Genomic DNA, 22,492 nt, shown 5'->3' with positions numbered 1-22,492 from the left:
AAAATGGGTATGTTTGAAGGAATAGTGGTTACAACAATGTTATATGGTTGTGAGGGGTGGGCTATAAATAGAGTTGTGTGCAGGAGGGTGGATGTGCTGGAAATGAGATGTTTGAGGACACTATGTGGTGTGAGGTGGTTTGATCAAGTAAGTAATGAAAGGGTAAGAGAGATGTGTGGTAATAAAAAGAGTGTGGTTGAGAGAGCAGAAGAGGGTGTTTGAAATGGTTTGTTCACATGGAGAGAATAAGTGAGGAAAGATTGACAAAGAGGATACATGTGTTAGAGGTGGAGGGAACGAGGAGAAGTGGGAGACCAAATTGGAGGTGGAAAGATGGAGTGAAAAAGATTTTGAGTGATCGGGGCTTGAATATGCAGGAGGGTGAAAGGCGCGCAAGGAATAGAGTGAATTGGAACGATGTGGTATACCGGGGTTGACATGCTGTCAATGGATTGAACCAGGGCATGTGAAGCATCTGGGGTAAACCATGGAAAGTTTTGTGGGGCCTGGATGTGGAAAGGGAGCTGTGGTTTCGGTGCATTATACATGACAGATAGAGACTGGGTGTGAACAAATGTGGCCTTTGTTATCTTTTCCTAGCGCTACCTCGCGCACATGCGGGGGGAGGGGGTTGTCATTTCATGTGTGGCGGGCTGGCGACTGGAATGAATAAGAGCAGACAGTATGAATTATGTACATGTGTATATATGTATATGTCTGTGTATGTTTTTTTTTTTTTTTTTTTTTTATACTTTGTCGCTGTCTCCCGCGTTTGCGAGGTAGCGCAAGGAAACAGACGAAAGAAATGGCCCAACCCCCCCCCCCCCCATACACATGTACATACACACGTCCACACACGCAAATATACATACCTACACAGCTTTCCATGGTTTACCCCAGACGCTTCACATGCCTTGCTTCAATCCACTGACAGCACGTCAACCCCTGTATACCACATGACTCCAATTCACTCTATTTCTTGCCCTCCTTTCACCCTCCTGCATGTTCAGGCCCCGATCACACAAAATCTTTTTCACTCCATCTTTCCACCTCCAATTTGGTCTCCCTCTTCTCCTCGTTCCCTCCACCTCCGACACATATATCCTCTTGGTCAATCTCTCCTCACTCATTCTCTCCATGTGCCCAAACCATTTCAAAACACCCTCTTCTGCTCTCTCAACCACGCTCTTTTTATTTTCACACATCTCTCTTACCCTTACGTTACTTACTCGATCAAACCACCTCACACCACACATTGTCCTCAAACATCTCATTTCCAGCACATCCATCCTCCTGCGCACATCTCTATCCATTGCCCACGCCTCGCAACCATACAACATTGTTGGAACCACTATTCCCTCAAACATACCCATTTTTGCTTTCCGAGATAATGTTCTCGACTTCCACACATTTTTCAAGGCTCCCAAAATTTTCGCCCCCTCCCCCACCCTATGATCCACTTCCGCTTCCATGGTTCCATCCGCTGACAGATCCACTCCCAGATATCTAAAACACTTCACTTCCTCCAGTTTTTCTCCATTCAAACTCACCTCCCAATTGACTTGACCCTCACCCCTACTGTACCTAATAACCTTGCTCTTATTCACATTTACTCTCAACTTTCTTCTTCCACACACTTTACCAAACTCAGTCACCAGCTTCTGCAGTTTCTCACATGAATCAGCCACCAGCGCTGTATCATCAGCGAACAACAACTGACTCACTTCCCAAGCTCTCTCATCCCCAACAGACTTCATACTTGCCCCTCTTTCCAGGACTCTTGCATTTACCTCCCTTACAACCCCATCCATAAACAAATTAAACAACCATGGAGACATCACACACCCCTGCCGCAAACCTACATTCACTGTGTATGTATATATATGTATATGTTGAAATGTAAAGGTATGTATATGTGCTGTGTGTGGACGTGAATGTATATACATGTGTATGTGTGTGGGTTGGGCAATTCTTTCGTCTGTTTCCTTGCACTACCTCGCTAACGTGGGAGACAGTGACAAAGTATAATAAAATATAAAATAAAGGATTAAGAGTACTTCCTACGTATTCCCTGCGTGTCATAGAAGGTGACTAAAAGGGGAGGGAGGCAGGGGGCTGGAAATCCTCCCCTCTCGTTTTTTTTTTTTAATTTTCCAAAAGAAGGAACGGAGGGGGCCAGGTGAGGATATTCCAAAAAAGGCCCAGTCCTCTGTTCTTAACGCTACCTCGCTAATGCGGGAAATGGCGAATAGTTTAAAAGAAAAAAAAAAGAAAATTAAATGTATATATATTTATTTATTTATTTATTTATTTTACTATGTTGCTGTCTCCTGCATTAGCGAGGTAGCGCAAGGAAACAGACAAAAGAATGGCCCAACCCACCTACATACACATGTATATACATACACGTCCACACACACACAAATATACATACCTATACATCTCAATGTATATATATATATACACACACAGACATATACATATATACACATGTACATAATTCATACTGTCTGCCTTTATTCCCATCGCCACCCTGCCACACATGAAATAAAAACCCCCTCCCCCGCATGTGCACGAGGTAGCGATAGGAAAAGACAACAAAGGGCACACTCGTTCACACTCAGTCTCTAGCAGTCATGTATAATGCACCGAAGCCACAGCTCCCTTTCCACATCCAGGCCCCACAAAACTTTCCATGGTCTACCCCAAATGCTTCACATGCCCTGGTTCAATCCACTGACAGCACATCGACCCCGGTATACCACATCGTTCCAATTCACTCTATTTCTTGCACGCCTTTCACCCTCCTGCATGTTCAGGCCCCAATCACTCAATATCTTTTTCCCTCCATCTTTCCACCTCCAATTTGGTCTCCCACTTCTCCTTGTTCCCTCCACCTCTGACACATATCATGGTCAACCTTTCCTCACTCATTCTCTCCATGTGACCAAACCATTTCAAAACACACTCTTCTGCTCTCTCAATCACACTCTTTTTATTACCACACATCTTTCTTACCCTTTCACTACTTACTCGATCAAACCACCTCACACCAGAGAGAGAGAGAGAGAGAGTGAGAGTGAGAGTGAGAGAGAGAGAGAGAGAGAGAGAGAGAGAGAGTTATTGGGATGAACTTGATTAGGGCCTCAGCTGCCCATGCCATCTCAACTAACAGAAAATGAATACCATTTAATATGGTGAAAGAATGAACTGCAAGCAGGAGAAAGGATGGTATTACAGGAAATTTGGACTTTCGGGAATCATGTGTATAACCCAGATTAGTAGCAATGTTGCAAACAAAGCCAAATATTTTGCAGCAAGTAATGTAAGGGCCATACAATAATTCATAAGCCATGTCATTTCACTTAAGTTTACGAATCAAACTGGAAGATAGCTTGGAAGGTGTTACTGTTTACTACAGCAAAGGTGTATTTTAGCTATCTATCATCATTGATAAAGAAACCTTAAAGTTCTATATATTTCTCCACTATTTACACATCAAATCCAAACATACTTTAGGAAATATCTGAGGAGAGCAACATAAAAAAATCATAATCTTAGTTACACAGCAAGTAATGTAAGGGCCATACAATAATTCATAAGCCATGTCATTTCACTTAAGTTTACAAATCAAACTGGAAGATAGCTTGGAAGGTGTTACTGTTTACTACAGCAAAGGTGTATTTTAGCTATCTATCATCATTGATAAAGAAATCTTAAAGTTCTATATATTTCTCCACTATTTACACATCAAATCCAAACATACTTTAGGAAATATCTGAGGAGAGCAACATAAAAAAATCATAATCTTAGTTACACAGGTAAATCACACTAAATGGGTAACATAGTTAAATATTTGAAGAAAGTTTGAAATCTGTTTGATAGGTAGCAATGTTAGCATTGTGTACGTGTAGGAAGAGAGGAAAGTGATTAGTTCTCAGTGAATGTAGGTTTGCAGCAGGGGTGTGTGATGTCTCCATGGTTGTTTAATTTGTTTAGGGATGGGGTTGTTAGGGAGGTGAATGCAAGAGTTTTGGAAAGAGGGGCAAGTATGAAGTCTGTTGGGGATGAGAGAGCTTGGGAAGTGAGTCAGTTGTTGTTCGCTGATGATACAGTGCTGGTGGCTGATTCATGTGAGAAACTGCAGAAGCTGGTGACTGAGTTTGGTAAAGTGTGTGAAAGAAGAAAGTTAAGAGTGAATGTGAATAAGAGCAAGGTTATTAGGTACAGTAGGGTTGAGGGTCAAGTCAATTGGGAGGTAAGTTTGAATGGAGAAAAACTGGAGGAAGTAAAGTGTTTTAGATATCTGGGAGTGGATCTGGCAGTGGATGGAACCATGGAAGCGGAAGTGAATCATAGGGTGGGGGAGGGGGCGAAAATCCTGGGAGCCTTGAAGAATGTGTGGAAGTCGAGAACATTATCTCGGAAAGCAAAAATGGGTATGTTTGAAGGAATAGTGGTTCCAACAATGTTGTATGGTTGCGAGGCATGGGCTATGGATAGAGTTGTGCGCAGGAGGGTGGATATGCTGGAAATGAGATGTTTGAGGACAATGTGTGGTGTGAGGTGGTTTGATCGAGTAAGTAATGTAAGGGTAAGAGAGATGTGTGGAAATAAAAAGAGTGTGGTTGAGAGAGCAGAAGAGGGTGTTTTGAAATGGTTTGGGCACATGGAGAGAATGAGTGAGGAAAGATTGACCAAGAGGATATATGTGTCGGAGGTGGAGGGAACGAGGAGAAGTGGGAGACCAAATTGGAGGTGGAAAGATGGTGTGAAAAAGATTTTGTGTGATCGGGGCCTGAACATGCAGGAGGGTGAAAGGCGGGCAAGGAATACAGTGAATTGGATCGATGTGGTATATCGGGGTTGACATGCTGTCAGTGGATTGAATCAGGGCATGTGAAGTGTCTGGGGTAAACCATGGAAAGTTGTGTGGGGCCTGGATGTGGAAAGGGAGCTGTGGTTTCGGACATTATTGCGTGACAGCTGGAGACTGAGTGTGAACGAATGGGGCCTTTGTTGTCTTTTCCTAGTGCTACCTCGCACACATGAGGGGGGAGGGGGATGGTATTCCATGTGTGGCAAGGTGGCGATGGGAATGAATAGGGGCAGACAGTGTGAATTGTGTGCATGTGTATATATGTATGTGTCTGTGTGTGTATATATATGTGTACATTGAGATGTATAGGTATGTATATTTGCGTGTGTGGGTGTGTGTATGTGTACATTGTGTATGGGGGTGGGTTGTGCCATTTCTTTCATCTGTTTCCTTGCGCTACCTCGCAAACGCGGGAGACAGCGACAAAGCAAAATAAAAAAATGAATACATATAAGGTAGCAATGTAAACAAATTCAGCATAACTGATCTAGTTTGAGCTTACATAGCCAACACTGCCTTCTGTTCCTGGCCAGCCTTCCACAGTATTTCTGTGACTGCTACCGCTAAGGCCCATGACCACTCTCTTTGGGATGGTCGAAGTGGGCTTACTGGGCTGGTATTGGGAGCCACTACAGAACCAAATATTAAGCATTTCATCATATATGCTTGAACACAGGCAAGCACTCCACATGGTCCACCCTGAAAAACATGAAACTGATTTTAATAAATTGCTAATAGTTTGCAATAATGACAATGTAAATACCATGATTTAATCCACAAATAGAGGTTTCAAGAAAGTACTGTACATCAAACAATTACATTTTCCATAAATCTTAGAAAAGAAAAGACAACCAGTACATATAGAGAAAGTTATCATCCTCATCAGAAATAGCAAATGTAAATGGTTTCTGTAATTACTTCAACTGAAGTACTATAAATCAGAGTTTACTAAAAATTTCGTGTATCATGCAATAATCTAATCTGTCAATATTCATAACGTACTTCAGCATGCTTCCATATGCAATTCATTCATGAATATATGTCAGTACTTGTGAAGAATCACAAAAATGCTAACAAACATAAAATCATTAATCATTCAACACAGTATTTGGAACTGTAGACAGTAAGAAACAATATTCCTTAGAGTTCTTACCTTATTCTGAACTAATCCATATGATAAATTTGGATTTGTGTTCTGTTTAAAGTTTTGAGATAACCATTCAGTTGAAAGGGGTTGGGCAGGACTCCCTGTGAGAATATTCCTGAGGTCACTAGCTTCCTCTAGGGTGATGGGTCGTCCTGAAGATTCTTTAGTTGGGTGTTCTGGTCCTAATACCAACCCAGCTACCTTGTTGTCAAGATCATCAATATCTTTTAGCATCACCTCTCCATCATCATCACTTAAAAGACTCTTTGAAAGTCTGTGCGTCCTCTTTCTGCGGGGCCTTGCATGAAACTTATATGTGTCTCTCGCTTTGTCCATGTGTCCTATTTCCATGGCCCTTTTTATTCTCTTCTTCTTATGTTTCCGTCTATTAACGCCACTTCCATCACCCATAACCCCTGATGCATCCATGAATCCTTGAAGATTAAGGATCTGAATATCTTCATGGGAACTAGGGATGAATTTTGGAAGATTCTTTCTTTTTGCCTCACTGTAACCCTCTTCAGTTTTAGGATATTTACCACCATCTGGTTGAAAGACTGTAAATTCTTCTGGACTTGGTTCTCCCATACTTAATCTAGAGCTTGTGTTGGACTCAAAGCTACTATAGTTACTATCTAAAAGACTCTGCTTTGAGCCCCTAAGACTCTGTCTCCTAATAGACTGGGCCATTATATCACTACGTCTATTAGGATCCAAGTAATCCCCAGGTGGCCTCAAACCTATTCCCCCCAGTCCCCCTAAGGGCAAACCAAGGCCCTGGGCACTTTCACCTACACCTCTTCTCCCAACAAGGTTCCCTAGCACATCACTCTTATTTCCAATTTCTCTCTGCTCAGTTGATGGAAATGCCACATCTTTAGACTCTGACACCTCATGGTCACCAAGTATGGATTCACTACGTTGTTTGTTGAGAACCATTCGCCGATTGGCACTTCTGGAACGTGAGTCCTCCTGAAAGATGTCAAAAGTCTAAGATTTCTTTAAAAAGCAAATATCCTGAAACAGCAGTAGTTTCCAATTCACATGTTTGTATTCCAAGTCTTTTAAATTTCTAACTCTTTGTGGACCTTAAGGTGAGGCCACACCAACATAACACTGTTGGAGACAGGATGCCAGCTTGTGCACTGTTAGTGTGTGTGTGTGTGTGTGTGTGTGTGTGTGTGTGTGTGTGTAACAATTCTGGCATCATTATTCCACAAGGTCATCAACAATCTTACCAAAATTGTTACAAAATTGTGGATTCAATGGCAACAATATCGGTAATGTGTTGACTAAGCTGTTATCAGCAATGCTGTGATACATTCATGAATGTGTTGGCTAATTCATAATTGGGAAGAGTGTTGGTAACATACGACTGTACCCACTGGTAGTTAGCACTAGCATGGACTAAAGTTGGCAGTAGTTTACTTAGGTGACAAAGAAGGTGTATGCAGACATGCCTATATTTAACACTGTTAGTAGCTTTTGTCCAGAATGTTTAGGACAATATTCCTAACATAGTTTCATTGATGCAGGCATGAGTCTCAACACCGATGATCAACAGTCACCAACACATTATACAAACAATGTTTGGATTTGGTGTGGCTCCACCTTTAGCTGCAGATTCCCTAAATACAATACAAATATTTATTAATGCTAAAGATGGTGTGATTCAGCATAGCTATCTAGCTACAGGTTAATGTTGTCCTGTGACCCAAAACATGCAATTTCACCTAAAAAAGCCGAGCTACCAAACACTCACAATATATGATATTAAAAGAAGTTAAAAAGTTAAGCAAACTTCTTAAAAACAGAAATACTTCGGTAAGCATTTCATCTTCTTGTTGAATTCAGTCATAACCTTGAATGCAAGAAAAGGCACCTACATGTAGGCAGACAAGATATATTAATTTAAAAATATCACAATTCAGATAGTAAAATGCAGGCCCTTACCTATGTGTTCCTTAAACCTTTAATGAGAAGGTAAATGCAGTCTACAACTGCTGACAAATGCAGAGAAAAACAAGAACTTACATTAACAATTCTCACCTTTAATGCTCTTCTGTGTGATCTGGAATCTTCATTGGTATCATTTGTATCAAATTTTTATCAATGTTAAATTTTCCAAATAATCCTCAAATACTTTTATCAAAAGATCTAATTCCACTGAATTTCTTTTAAGAAGATATCAAAACTTCATGGGCTTTCCCAGAATCTCAAAATAAAGAGAAAATATCATATTCAATGGCGAAAATAAGATTACAGAGCTTTTCAAGGAAAGAATTTACTTATGGGCATCCAAATCTTTAAAACTTCATAAACAGCTTGACAAAATCATTTACAGAACAATAGCACACAAATTTTTTTTCTTTACACTTGATCACCTTTTCCTGCATTAGTGAGGAAATGCTACAAACAAACGAAGAAAGGCCACATCCACTCATGTCAATTCTCTAGCTGTCATGTGCAAATACACTGAAACCACAGCACCTTATCCACAACCAGACCCCACAGAACTTTCTATGGTTTATCCCAGCCACTTCACATACCCTGGTTCAGTCCACTGACAGCACGTAGACCCTAATATACCGTAATGTCCCAATTCACTCTATACCATGCACGCCTTTCACCTTCCTGCTTGTTCAGGCCCTAATCACCTAAATCTTTTCACTACATCCTTCCATCTCCAATTTGGTCTCCCTGTTCTCCTTGTTCCCTCCACTTCTGACACATATACCCTCTTTGTCGATGTTTCCTGAGTCATTCTCTCCATATGTCTTAACCATTTCAACACACCCTCTTCTGCACTGTCAACCACACTCCTCTTATGACCATACATTTCTCTTATTCTTCATTACTTAATCGACCAAGCCACCTCACATCACATACTGTTCATAAACATTCAATTTCCAACACATCCACCCTTCTATACACAGCCCCAGCTACAGCATGTGCAATGCATCCATATAATATTGTTGGGACTACTATTCCTTCAAACATTCACATTTTTGCCCTCCCAGATAATGTTGTCTCTTTCTACACATTCTTCAGTGCTCCCAGAACCTTCACCCCTTCCACTATCCTATGACCCACTTCCAATTCCATGGTTCCATTCGCTGCCATATCCACTCCCTGATATCTAAAAGCACTTCACTTCCTCCAATTTTTCTCCATTCAAACTCAAATCCCAACGAACCTGTCCCTCAACCCTGCTGAACCTAATATCCCTGCTCTTATTCACATTAACTCTCAACTTTCTCCTTTCACACTCTTCCAAACTCAATCACCAAATTCTGCAGTTTCTCACTTGAATCAGCCACTAGTGCCGTGTTATCAGAAAACAACAACAGGCCCACTTCCTAGGCCCTCCCATCCCTCACAGATTGCATACTTGCCCCTCTCTCTGAGACTTTTACATTTACCTCTCTTACCACCCCATTCATACACAAACTGAACGACTATGGTGACAGCACATATCCCTCTCAAAGACCAACCTTAACTTTGAACCATTCACTCTCTTCCTACTCATACACAATCCTTACATCATTAAAAAAAAATTCTCACTGCTTCTAACAGCTTTCCTCCCACACCAAATATTCTTAATACCTTCCACAAAGCATCTCTATCAACCCTATCATATGCCTGCTCCATATCCGTAAGTGCCTCAGACATATCCCTCTCTTCTTCTAAGTATTTCTCACTCACATTCTTTAAAGCAAACATCTCATCAACACATCCTCCACTACTTCTGAACTTACACTGCTCCTCCCTAGTCTGATGCTTTGTACCTGCTTTCACCCTCTCAATCAATAACCTTCCATTCAACTTACCAGGTACACCAAACAGACTTATACCTTTGTAGTGAAAGCACTAAACTTATCCCCTTACCTCTCTCCAATGGCACTATACATGCATTTTGCCAATCTTCAGGCACCTCACCATAATCCAAACATACACTGAATATCCCTACTAACCAATCAACAACACAGTCATTCTCTTTCTTGATAAATTCAACTTCAATAGTATCCACTCCCACCACCTTGCTACATTCCACCTTACACAAGGCTTTCATCACCCCTTCTCTCTTCACCAAACCACTCTCCATGACTCTCACTCTGTATACCACCCTGACCAAAACACACTACATTAGCCACTCTATCATCAAACACATTTAACAATCCTTTAAAATATTGACTCTATCTCCTATTCACTTCACCAAGACAGGTTAACACTTCCCATTTTGCCCCCTTCGCTGATGTTCCCATACGTTTTCTTGTCTTTCCACATAACTTACCTCATTCCAAAACATCTCATTCTCCCAAACATTTACTGACACTCGCTCATCCCAACTCTCATCTGCCCTCTTATTCTACCACTGCACCTTCCTCTTGACCTCCTGCCACTTTCTATTGTACATCTCCCAATCATTTGCACTCCTTTCCTATAAGTACCATCCAGATGCCTCTCTTTTCTCTTTCACAGCAACTTTACTTCTTTATCCCATCAATCAATACCCTTTCTAATCCACCCACCTCCCACCTTTTGCGTGCCACAAGCATCTCTTGTACATGCTATCACTGCTTCCCTAAATACCTCCCATTCCTCACCCACTCCCCTCACTTCATTTACTCTGACCATTTGCCATTTTATACTTAATCTCTCCTAGTATTTCTTCACAAAAATCTCTTTTTTAAGCTCACTTCTTCTCTCCACTCTCTTCTCCCCAGCATGGTTTCTTCTTTTTCTAAAACCTCTAAAAGTCTTCGCCCTCGCCTCCTCAAGACAGTGATCAGATATCCCACCCGCTGCCCCTCTCAGCACACTTACATGCCTATCAATTATCATGAAATCCAACAGTGCCTGCTGACCATCTCTCCTATTCACAAACATGAGTATATATACTAGTGTATATCTAATCTATCTATATCTCAAATCCCTGTTTCCTTCTGGAGCTCCCTTAACAGGTGGCCACAGCAATAGAGTCTCCATAATTAGTGAACTCCATTGCCGCTTCTTAGCCTTTAGTGCCTCACCCTTAACAGGCAACTGGCAGGGGGGAAGTTCAGCACAGTGTGTGTACAGGCTCCTATTTAATGTTCCTACTGACTACTTCTACCAAGAACTCCACTGCCGCTTCTTAGCCTTTAGTGCCTCACTCTTAACAGGCCACTGGCAGGGGGTAAGTTTAGCACAGTGTTTGTACAGGCTCCTACTTAATGTTCCTACTGACTACTACCAAACACTCCCACCCAATATTCTTATTAACCACTTCCACCTGATGTTTCTACCTAAATGCTCCTACCTACTACTTCTATCTATTGCTCCTACCATTTTGCTAAGAGGTAGGGCTAGCACATAACACTCATAATAAGAAAATCTATAGTTACAAAGAATGAACTGTATAAGTTAAGTGCTGTCAAGTGTTATGTATGACGAGGAGAGATTGCAGTTTCTGGACAGAATGCTAGTAGTCCACGTGTTGGTGAGGCAGAAAGATAAGACAGCTACCTGTGTATATCCCTCTTTTTAAACCAGGTATTCCCAGTCACCAGTCCTTTTGCAGGACACAACTCCACAAGCTGTTCACTATTTCCATACATAACACTGAATGCCCCATGCTCCCCAATCATACCCTCAACTGCCACATTACTTACCCTTGCATTTAAAGCAGTACCATCACTAATACCCAGTCTCTAACGTTATAACAGCTGACACTCACTCAGCTCCTCCCAAAACACTTGCCTCTCATGATCTTTATACTCATCAACAGGTGCATAAGTACTAAAAATCACCCATATCTCACCAGCCACTCAGTTTTACCCACATCAATCTAGAATTTACTTTTTTACACTATTGAACACTCCCACAACTCCTGCTTAGGGAATAGTGCTACTCCTTCCTAGCTCTTGCTGTCTTACCAACCCCTGACTTTACTCCAAAATTTACCCCCGAGCTTTATTTCACACTGAGTCAGAACATCGAGGTAACTTTCCTCAAACATATAGCTTTATTTCACACACAGCCAGAACATCGAAGTTACTTTCCTCAAACATATTTCTATCCCTCCTCTCTTCTCATTTTGGTTACATCCAAACACATTTAGACATCCCAGTCTGAGCCTTCAAGGTGGATGAGCACTCCTTGCCTGGGTCCTTCTTCTGTTCCATCTTTTAAAAACTAAGATGCAAGAAGGGGAGAGGGGGGATAAGTTTGTTCAGTGTACCAGATAAGTTGTATGGGAGGGTATTGTATGAGAGTGAAAGCAGGTACAGAGCATCAGACTAGGGAGGAGCAGTGAGGTTTCAGGATTGGTAGATGTGTGGATCAGATGCCTGCTTTAAAGAATGTGTGAGAGAAATGCCTTCTGGAAGATCTTCAGATTCTGTGGAGTGGAATGAAAGTTGCTCAAAGCAGTGAAAAGCTTTTATCAAGGGTGTAAAGCATATAAGAGCAGAGTGAATGGTTCCAAGTGAAGGTTAGTCTACAGCAAGGGAGTATGATATCACCATGGGTGTTAATTTGTATGAGAGGGCCAGGGAAGTGAGTCTGTTTTATGCTGATGATGCACTGGTGAATGAGTTTGGAAATATATATGAGAAAAAGAAGTTGAGAGTAAATTTGAATAAAAACAAGGTTATTAAGTTTTGCAAGGTTGAGGGACAAGTTATTTGGGGTGTGAGCTTGAATGAAGAAAACTTGGCGGAGGTGAAGTGTTTCAGATATCTGGAAGTGGACACAGCAGCAGGTGGGACCATGGAATCAGAAGCGAGTCATAGCATGGGTGAGGGGCCTAAGCTCTGGGACAGCTGAACAATATGTGGAAATAGAGAATGTTATCTGGGAGGGCAAAAATGGGTATATCTGAAGATATAGTAGTCCCAAAAGTATCGTAAAGATGCCAGGCATAGCCAATTGAAAAGGTTGTGTGGAGGCAAGTGGATGTGTTGGAAATGAAACATTTGAAGACAATATGTGATGTGAGGTGGTCTGATCAAGAAAGTAATGAAAGGGTAAAAGAGACATTTGCTAATGAAGTGTGTGTGGTTGAGAAAGCTTAAGAGGGTGTGTTGAAATGGTTTGGACATATGGAGAGAATGAGTGAGGAAAGGTTGACAAAGAAAATATAGGTGCCAGAAGTGGAGGGAACAAACAGAGCAGATACATCAAATTGGACATGGAAGGATGGAGTGAAAAAGATCTTGAGCGACTGGGGCCTGAACATGCAAGAGGGAGAATGGCATGCAAAGGATAGAGTGAATAGGAATGATGTGGTACACCATAAAAAGGTCTATGGGGCCTGGTTGTGGATAAGAAGCAGTGGAGAATGAATGTACGTAGAAGTAGCCTTTCTTCATCTGATCCTGGCACTACCTGACTAACATGGGAAATAGCAACTAAGAATTAATAACTGATTCAAATGAGAAACTGCAGAGGTTGGTGACTGAGTTTGGAAAAGGTTGTGAAAAGAGAAAGTTGAGAGAATGTGAATAAGAGCAACGTTATTAGGTTCAGTAGGGTTGAGGGACAAGTTAACTGGGATGGAAGTTTAAATGCAGAAAAATTGGAGGAAGGGAGGTGTCTTAGATATCTGGGAGTGGATTTGGCAGCAAACTGAACCATGGAAGCAGAAGTGAATAAAAGGGTGGGGGAGGGGGAAAAGGTTCTGGGAGTGATGAAGAATGTGTGGAAGGAGAGAACATTAACTCAGAAAGCAAAAATGGGTATATTTGAAGGAATAGTAGTTCCAACAATTGTATATGGTTGCAAGGCATGGGCTATAGATAGATTTGTACAGAGGAGGGTGGATGTGTTGGAAATGAAACGTTTGAGGACAATATGTGGTGAGAGGTGGTTTGATCGAGTAAGTAATAAAAGGGTAAGAGATGTGTGGAAATGAAAGGAGTGTGGTTGAGAAAGCAGAAGAGTGTGTTGAAATGGTTTGGGCATAAGGAGATAATGAGAGGAAACACTGACAAAAGGGATATATGTGTCAGAAGTGGAGGGAACAAGGAGAAGCGGGAGACCAAATTGGAGGAGGAAGGATGGAGTGAAAAAGATTATGAACGATCAGGGCCTGAACATACAGGAGGGTGAGAGGCATGCAAGGGATAGAGTGAATTGGAACGATGTGGTATATTGGGGTTAACGTGTTGTCAATGGACTGACCCAGGGCCTGTGAAATGTCTGGGGTAAACCATGGAATGACTGTGAGGCCTGGATGTGGATAGGGAGCTGTGGTTTTGGGGCATTACACATGACAGTTAGAGACTGAGTGTGAACAAATGTGGCCCTCTTTGTCTGTTTTCCTGGTGCTGCCTCACTGAAGCAGGGGGTAGCGATGCTGTTTATTGTGGGACAGGGAAGCGCCAGGAATGGATGAAGGCAGGCAAGTATGAATATGTACATGTGTATATATGTATATGTCTTTGTATGTGCATGTATATGTGCATGTATGGGCATTTATGCATATATATGCATATGTGGGTGGATGGGCCATTCTTTGCCTGTTTCCTGGCACTACCTTTCCTGGCACTACCTCTCTGACGTAGGAAACAGTGATCAAGTATAATAATGATGGTTTGGTAAAGAGAGAAGAGATAGTGAAAGCTTTGTGTAAGATGAAATCTGGCAAGGCAGCAGGTCTGGATGGCATTGCAATGGAATTTATCAAAAAAAGGGGGTGACTGTGTTGTTGATTGGTTGGTAAGGATTTTCAATGAATGTATAGATCATGGTAAAGTGCATGAGGATTGGCAGAATGCTTGCACAGTGCCACAGTACAAAGGCAAAGGGGATAAAGGTGAGTGTTCAAACTACAAAGCCATAACTTTGTTGAGTATTCTTGGGAAATTATATGGGATGGTATTGATTGAGAGGGTGAAGGTGTGTACAGAGCGTCAGATAGTGTGGTTTCAGAAATGGTAGAGGATGTATGGATCAGGTGTTTGAAGAATGTATGAGAAATATTTAGAACAACAGATGTACTTGTATGTAGCAGTCATGGATCTGGAGAAGGCATATGATAGGGTTGACAGAGATGCTTAGTGGAAGGTTTTAAGAGTATATGGTGTGGAAGGTATGTTGATACAAGTAGTGAAAAGTTTATACCAAGGATGTAAAGCATGTATACGGGTAGGAAGAGAGGAGAGTGATTGCTTGCCAGTGAATGTTGGTTTAGGGGAGGGGTGGGAGATGTCCCCACGGTTGTTTAATTTGTTTGTGGATGGGGTGGTTAGGGAGGTAAACAATATAGTTTTGGAGAGGGGCAAGTATGCAGTCTGTTGGGATCAGAGGGCTTGGGAAGTGAGTCAATTGTTGTCTGCCAATAATGCAGTTCTAGTGGCTGATTCGAATGAGAAACTGCAGAAGTTGGTGACTGAATTTGGAAGTGTGTGAAAGGAGAAAGTTGAGAGTGAAAGTGAAGAGGAACAAGGTTATTAGGTTCAGTTGGATTGAGGGACAAGTCAACTGGGATGTAAGTTTGAATGGAGAAAAATTGGAGGAAGTTAAGAGTTTTAGATATCTGGAAGTGGACTTAGCAGAAGATGGAACCATGGAAATGGAAGTGAGTCACAGAGTGGGGGAGGGGGCAAAGGTTCTGAGAGTGATGAAGAATGTGTGGAAGGAGAGAATGTTATTGCAAAGAGCCAAAATGGGTATGTTTGAAGGAACAGTAGTTCCAACGTTATATATTTGCGGGGCATGGGCTATAGATAGGGTAGTACGGAGGAGGGTGGATGTGACTCACTTCCATTTCTTTGATTCCATCCACTGCTAGGTCTACTCCCAGATATCTAAAACAGTTCATTTCCTCCAGTTTTTTCCATTTATACTTACATCCCAATTAATTTGTCCCTCATCCCTACTGAACCTAATTCCCTTGCTCTTATTCACATTTACTCTCAACTCTCTCCTTTCACACACTTTTCCAAACTCACACACCAACCACTGCAGTTTCTCTAACTGAATCAGCCACCAGAGCTGTATCATCAGCAAACAGCAACTGACTCACTTCCCAGGCCCTTTCGTCCACAACAGACTGCATACTTGCTCCTCTCTCCAAAACTCTTTCATTACCTCTCTAACCATCCCATCCATAAACAAATCAAACAACTATGGGGACATCACATGCCCCTGCCACAAACCAACATTCAATGGGAACCAATCAGTCTACTCTCTTCCTACTTGTACACATGCCTTATATCCTTGGTAAAAACTTTTCTCTGCTTCTAGCAACTTACCTTCCACACCAAATAGTCTTAACACCTTCCATGAAGCATCTCTAACAACCCTCATCATATACCTTCTCCAGATCCATAAATGCTACAAACAAATACATTTGTTTTTCTAAGTATTTCTCACATACATTCCACAAAGCAAACATATGATCAACACATCCTCTACCACTTCTAAAACCACATTGCTCCTCCCCAGTCTGATGCTCTGTACATGCCTTCACCCTCTCATTCAATACCCTCCCATATAATTTCCCAGGAATACTCAACACACTTATACCTCGGTAGTTTGAACAATGACATTTATCCCTTATGCCTTTCTACAATGGCACATACATACATTCCATAAATCCTCAGGCACTTCACCAAGATTCATATATACAATGAATATCCTTACCAACCAATCAACAACACTGCCACCCCCTTTTTTAATAAATTCCACTACAGTACCATCCAAATTAGCTGCCTTGCTAGATTTCATCTTCTGCAAAGCTTTCACTACTTCTCTTTTTACCAAATCATTCTCCATGACCCTCTCACTTCACATATCATCCCGACCAAAACACTCTATATCTGCCACTCTATCATCAAACACATTCAACAAACCTTCAAAATACACCATCTCCTTCTCACTTCATCACTACTTGCCCCCTTTACCGATGTTCCCATTTGTTCTCGTCTTACACTTTATTTGCCTCCTTCAAAAACATGTTTGTATTCTCATTAAAATTTAATGATACTCTCTCACCCCAACTCTCATTTGCCCTCTTTTTCATCTCTTGTACCGTTCTCTTAACCTCCTGCTGCTTTCTTTTATACATCTCACAGTCATTTGCACTACTTCCTGCAAGTATCATCCAAATGCCTCTCTTCTCTCTTTCACTAGCAACCTTCCTCCTTTATCCCACCACTCACTACCCTTTTTAATCTGCCAACCTCCCACCTTTCTCATGCCACATGCATCTTTTGCACAAGCTATCACTGCTTCCCTAAATACATCCTATTCCTCACCCACTCTCCTCACAACATTTGCTATTCCCTTCTGCCATTCTACACTCAATCTCTTTCCTGGTGCTTCCTCACACGTCTCCTTTCCAAGCTCACTTACTCTCACCACTCTCTTCTTTTCTGGAAACCTCTACAAATCTTCAACCTTGCCTGCACAAGATAGTGATCAGACATCCCTCCAGCCTCAGCATATCAACATCCAAAAGTCTCTCTTTTACAAGCCTATCAATGAACACATAATCCAGTAATGCTCTGCTCACATATGCATACTTAAGTATATCTCTCTTTTTAAACCAGGTATTCTCAATCACCAGTCCTTTTTCAGCACACAAATCCACACGATCTTCACCATTTCCCTTTACAGCACTGAACATCCCATGTACACCAATCATACACGCAACTGCCACATTACTCACCTTCACATTCAAATCACCCATCACTATAACCCAGTCTCGTGCATCAAAGCTGCTACTAAACACGTGCCTCTCATGATACTTCTTATCATGACCAGGTGCAGAGGCACCAATAATCACCTATCACTCTCCATCCACTTTTACTTTTGCTCCTGTCCTCTTACCAACCCCTGACTTTACTCCCAAGACTTTCCAAAACCATTCCTCCCCTTTACCCTTGAGCTTTGTTTCACTCAAGATCCAAAACATCCAGGTTTCCTTCCTCAAACATACTACCTATCTGAGCCTTCGAGAGGAGGATGAATACTCATTGCCTTTTTAGAAATTTGAATACAAGAAGGGGGGGTTTCCAGCCTCGTGCTCCAGCCCCCTTTAGTCGCCTTCTATGACACGCAGGAAGCGGGGGGCCAGAAATCCTCCCCTCCTTGTATTTTAACTTTCTAAAAATGGGAAACAGAAGGAGTCACACGGGGAGTGCTCATCCTCCTCGTAGACTCAGATTGGGGTGTCTAAATGTGTGTGGATGTAACCAAGATGTGAAAAAAGGAGAGATAGGTAGTATGTTTGAGGAAAGGAACCTGGATGTTTTGGCTCTGAGTGAAACGAAGCTCAAGGGTAAAGGGGAAGAGTGGTTTGGGAATGTCTTGGGAGTAAAGTCAGGGGTGAGTGAGAGGACAAGAGCAAGGGATGGAGTAGCAGTACTCCTGAAACAGGAGTTGTGGGAGTATGTGATAGAATGTAAGGAAGTAAATTCTCGATTAATATGGGTAAAACTGAAAGTTGATGGAGAGAGATGGGTGATTATTGGTGCATATGCACCCGGGCATGAGAAGAAAGATCATGAGAGGCAAGTGTTTTGGGAGCAGCTGAATGAGTGTGTTTGTGGTTTTGATGCACAAGACCGGGTTATAGTGATGGGTGATTTGAATGCAAAGGTGAGTAATGTGGAAGTTGAGGGAATAATTGGTATACATGGGGTGTTCAGTGTTGTAAATGGAAATGGTGAAGAGCTTGTAGATTTATGTGCTGAAAAAGGATGGGTGATTGGGAATACCTGGTTTAAAAAGCGAGATATACATAAGTATACGTATGTAAGTGGGAGAGATGGCCAGAGAGCGTTACTGGATTACGTGTTAATTGACAGGCGTGCGAAAGAGAGACTTTTGGATGTTAATGTGCTGAGAGGTGCAACTGGAGGGATGTCTGATCATTATCTTGTGGAGGCTAAGGTGAAGATCTGTATGGGTTTTCAGAAAAGAAGAGTGAATGTTGGGGTGAAGAGGGTGGTGAGAGTAAGTGAGCTTGGGAAGGAGACTTGTGTGAGGAAGTACCAGGAGAGACTGAGTACAGAATGGAAAAAGGTGAGAACAATGGAAGTAAGGGGAGTGGGGGAGGAATGGGATGTATTTAGGGAAGCAGTGATGGAGTGCGCGAAAGATGCTTGTGGCATGAGAAGCGTGGGAGGGGGGTTGATTAGAAAGGGTAGTGAGTGGTGGGATGAAGAAGTAAGATTATTAGTGAAAGAGAAGAGAGAGGCATTTAGAAGATTTTTGCAGGGAAAAAATGCAATTGAGTGGGAGATGTATAAAAGAAAGAGACAGGAGGTCAAGAGAAAGGTGCAAGAGGTGAAAAAGAGGGCAAACGAGAGTTGGGGTGAGAGAGTATCATTAAATCTTAGGGAGAATAAAAAGATGTTCTGGCAGGAGGTAAATAATGTGCGTAAGACAAGGGAGCAAATGGGAACTTCAGTGAAGGGCGCAAATGGGGAGGTGATAACAAGTAGTGGTGATGTGAGAAGGGGATGGAATGAGTATTTTGAAGGTTTGTTGAATGCATTTGATGATAGAGTGGCAGATATAGGGTGTTTTGGTCGAGGTAGTGTGCAAAGTGAGAGGGTTAGGGAAAATGATTTGGTAAACAGAGAAGAGGTAGTAAAAGCTTTGTGGAAGATGAAAGCCGGCAAGGCAGCAGGTGTGGATGGTATTGCAGTGGAATTTATTAAAAAAGGGGGTGACTGTCTTGTTGACTGGTTGGTAAGGTTATTTAATGTATGTATGACTCATGGTGAGGTGCCTGAGGATTGGCAGAATGCGTGCATAGTGCCATTGTACAAAGGCAAAGGGGATAAGAGTGAGTGCTCAAATTACAGAGGTATAAGTTTGTTGAGTATTCCTGGGAAATTATATGGGAGGGTATTGATTGAGAGGGTGAAGGCATGTACAGAGCATCAGATTGGGGAAGAGTAGTGTGGTTTCAGAAGTGGTAGAGGATGTGTGGATCAGGTGTTTGCTTTGAAGAATGTATGTGAGAAATACTTAGAAAAGCGAATGGATTTGTTGTAGCATTTATGGATCTGGAGGAGGCATATGATAGAGTTGATAGAGATGCTCTGTGGAAGGTATTAAGAAAATATGGTGTGGGAGGCAAGTTGTTAGAAGCAGTGAAAAGTTTTTATCGAGGATGTAAGGCATGTGTACGTGTAGGAAGAGAGGAAAGTGATTGGTTCTCAGTGAATGTAGGTTTGCGGCAGGGGTGTGTGATGCGTCCATGGTTGTTTAATTTGTTTATGGATGGGGTTGTTAGGGAGGTGAATGCAAGAGTTTTGGAAAGAGGGGCAAGTATGAAGTCTGTTGTGGATGAGAGAGCTTGGGAAGTGAGTCAGTTGTTGTTCGCTGATGAAATAGCGCTGGTGGTTGATTCATGTGAGAAACTGCAGAAGCTGGTGACTGAGTTTGGTAAAGTGTGTGAAAGGAGAAAGTTAAGAGTAAATGTGAATAAGAGCAAGGTTATTAAGTACAGTAGGGTTAAGGGTCAAGTCAATTGGGAGGTAAGTTTGAATGGAGAAAAACTGGAGGAAGTAAACTGTTTTAGATATCTGGGAGTGGATCTGGCAGCGGATGGAACCATGGAAGCGGAAGTGAATCATAGGGTGGGGGAGGGGGCAAAAGTCCTGGGAGCCTTGAAGAATGTGTGGAAGTCGAGATCATTATCTCGGAAAGCAAAAATGGCTATGTTTGAAGGAATAGTGGTTCCAACAATGTTGTATGGTTGCGAGGCGTGGACTATGGATAGAGTTGTGCGCAAGAGGGTGGATGTGCTGGAAATGAGATGTTTGAGGACGATGTGTGGTGTGAGGTGGTTTGATCGAGTAAGTAATGTAAGGGTGAGAGAGATGTGCGGAAATAAAAAGAGCGTGGTTGAGAGAGCATTAGAGGGCGTTTTGAAATGGTTTGGGCACATGGAGAGAATGAGTGAGGAAAGATTGACCAAGAGGATATATGTGTCAGAGGTGGAGGGAACGAGGAGAAGTGGGAGACCAAATTGGAGGTGGAAAGATGGAGTGAAAAAGATTTTGTGTGATCGGGGCCTGAACATGCAGGAGGGTGAAAGGAGGGCAAGGAATAGAGTGTATTGGATCGATGTGGTATACCGGGGTTGAAGTGCTGTCAGTGGATTGAATCAGGGCATGTGAAGCGTCTGGGGTAAACCATGGAAAGTTGTGTGGGGCCTGGATGTGGAAAGGGAGCTGGGTTTCGGGCATTATTGCGTGGCAGTTAGAGACTGAGTGTGAACGAATGGGGCCTTTGTTGTCTTTTCCTAGTGCTACCTCGCACACATGAGGGGGGAGGGGGATGGTATTCCATGTGTGGCGAGGTGGCGATGGGAGTGAATGGGGGCAGACAGTGTGAATTGTGTAAATGGGTATATATGTATGTGTCTGTGTATGTATATATATGGGTACATTGAGATGTATAGGTATGTATATTTGCGTGTGTGGACGTGTGTGTGTGTATACATTGTGTATGGGGGTGGGTTGGGCCATTTCTTTCATCTGTTTCCTTGCGCTACCTCGCAAACGCGGGAGACAGCGACAAAGCAAAATAAATAAATATAAATAAATATAGGAGTAGCACAACTCCTGAAACAGGAGTTGTGGGAGTATGTGATAGAGTGTAAGAAAGTAAATTCTAGATTGATATGGGTAAAACTGAAAGTTGATGGAGAGAGATGGGTGATTATTGATGCATATGCACCTGGGCATGAGAAGAATGATCATGAGAGGCAAGTGTTTTGGGAGCAGCTGAATGAGTGTGTTAGTGGTTTTGATGCACAAGACCGGGTGATAGTGATGGGTGATTTGAATGCAAAGGTGAGTAATGTGGAAGTTGAGGGAATAATTGGTATACATGGGGTGTTCAATGTTGTAAATGGAAATGGTGAAGAGCTTGTAGATTTATGTGCTAAAAAAGGATTGGTGATTGGGAATACCTAGTTTAAAAAGCAAGATATACATAAGTATACGTATGTAAGTAGGAGAGATGGCCAGAGAGCGTTATTGGATTACGTGTTAATTGATAAGCGCGCTAAAGAGAGACTTTTGGATGTTAATGTGCTGAGAGGTGCAACTGGAGGGATGTCTGATCATTATCTTGTGGAGGCAAAGGTGATGATTTGTAGAGGTTTTCAGAAAAGAAGAATGTTGGGGTGAAGAGAGTGGTGAGAGTAAGTGAGCTTGGGAAGGAGACTTGTGTGAGGAAGTATCAGGAGGGACTGAGCACAGAATGGAAAAAGGTGAGAACAAAGGAGGTAAGGGGAGTGGGGGAGGAATGGGATGTATTTAGGGAAGCAGTGATGGCTTGCGCAAAAGATGCTTGTGGCATGAGAAGCGTGGGAGGTGGGTTGATTAGAAAGGGTAGTGAGTGGTGGGATGAAGAAGTAAGATTATTAGTGAAAGAGAAGAGAGAGGCATTTGGACAATTTTTGCAGGGAAAAAATGCAAATGAGTGGGAGATGTATAAAAGAAAGAGAC

The 22,492-nt window shown here is 42.1% G+C and overlaps 1 protein-coding gene across 1 annotated transcript in view; it reads right to left on the bottom strand.

Annotated features, from left to right (window-relative positions):
* The window catches only part of LOC139754270 (uncharacterized), a 313,522-nt gene that overhangs the window by 43,608 nt on the left and 247,422 nt on the right, over positions 1-22,492 (bottom strand). The window contains exons 5-6 of the mRNA XM_071671642.1: positions 6,033-6,998; positions 5,382-5,578 (exon numbers count right to left, since the gene is read on the bottom strand). Of these exons, the coding sequence (XP_071527743.1) occupies positions 5,382-5,578; positions 6,033-6,998 (1,163 nt within the window). The remainder of the gene's footprint in view (positions 1-5,381; positions 5,579-6,032; positions 6,999-22,492) is intronic.

This window comes from Panulirus ornatus, chromosome 16, assembly GCF_036320965.1.
Source record: "Panulirus ornatus isolate Po-2019 chromosome 16, ASM3632096v1, whole genome shotgun sequence".
Lineage (NCBI taxonomy): Eukaryota > Metazoa > Arthropoda > Malacostraca > Decapoda > Palinuridae > Panulirus > Panulirus ornatus.
This window is presented reverse-complemented; position numbering and strand designations above follow the sequence as displayed.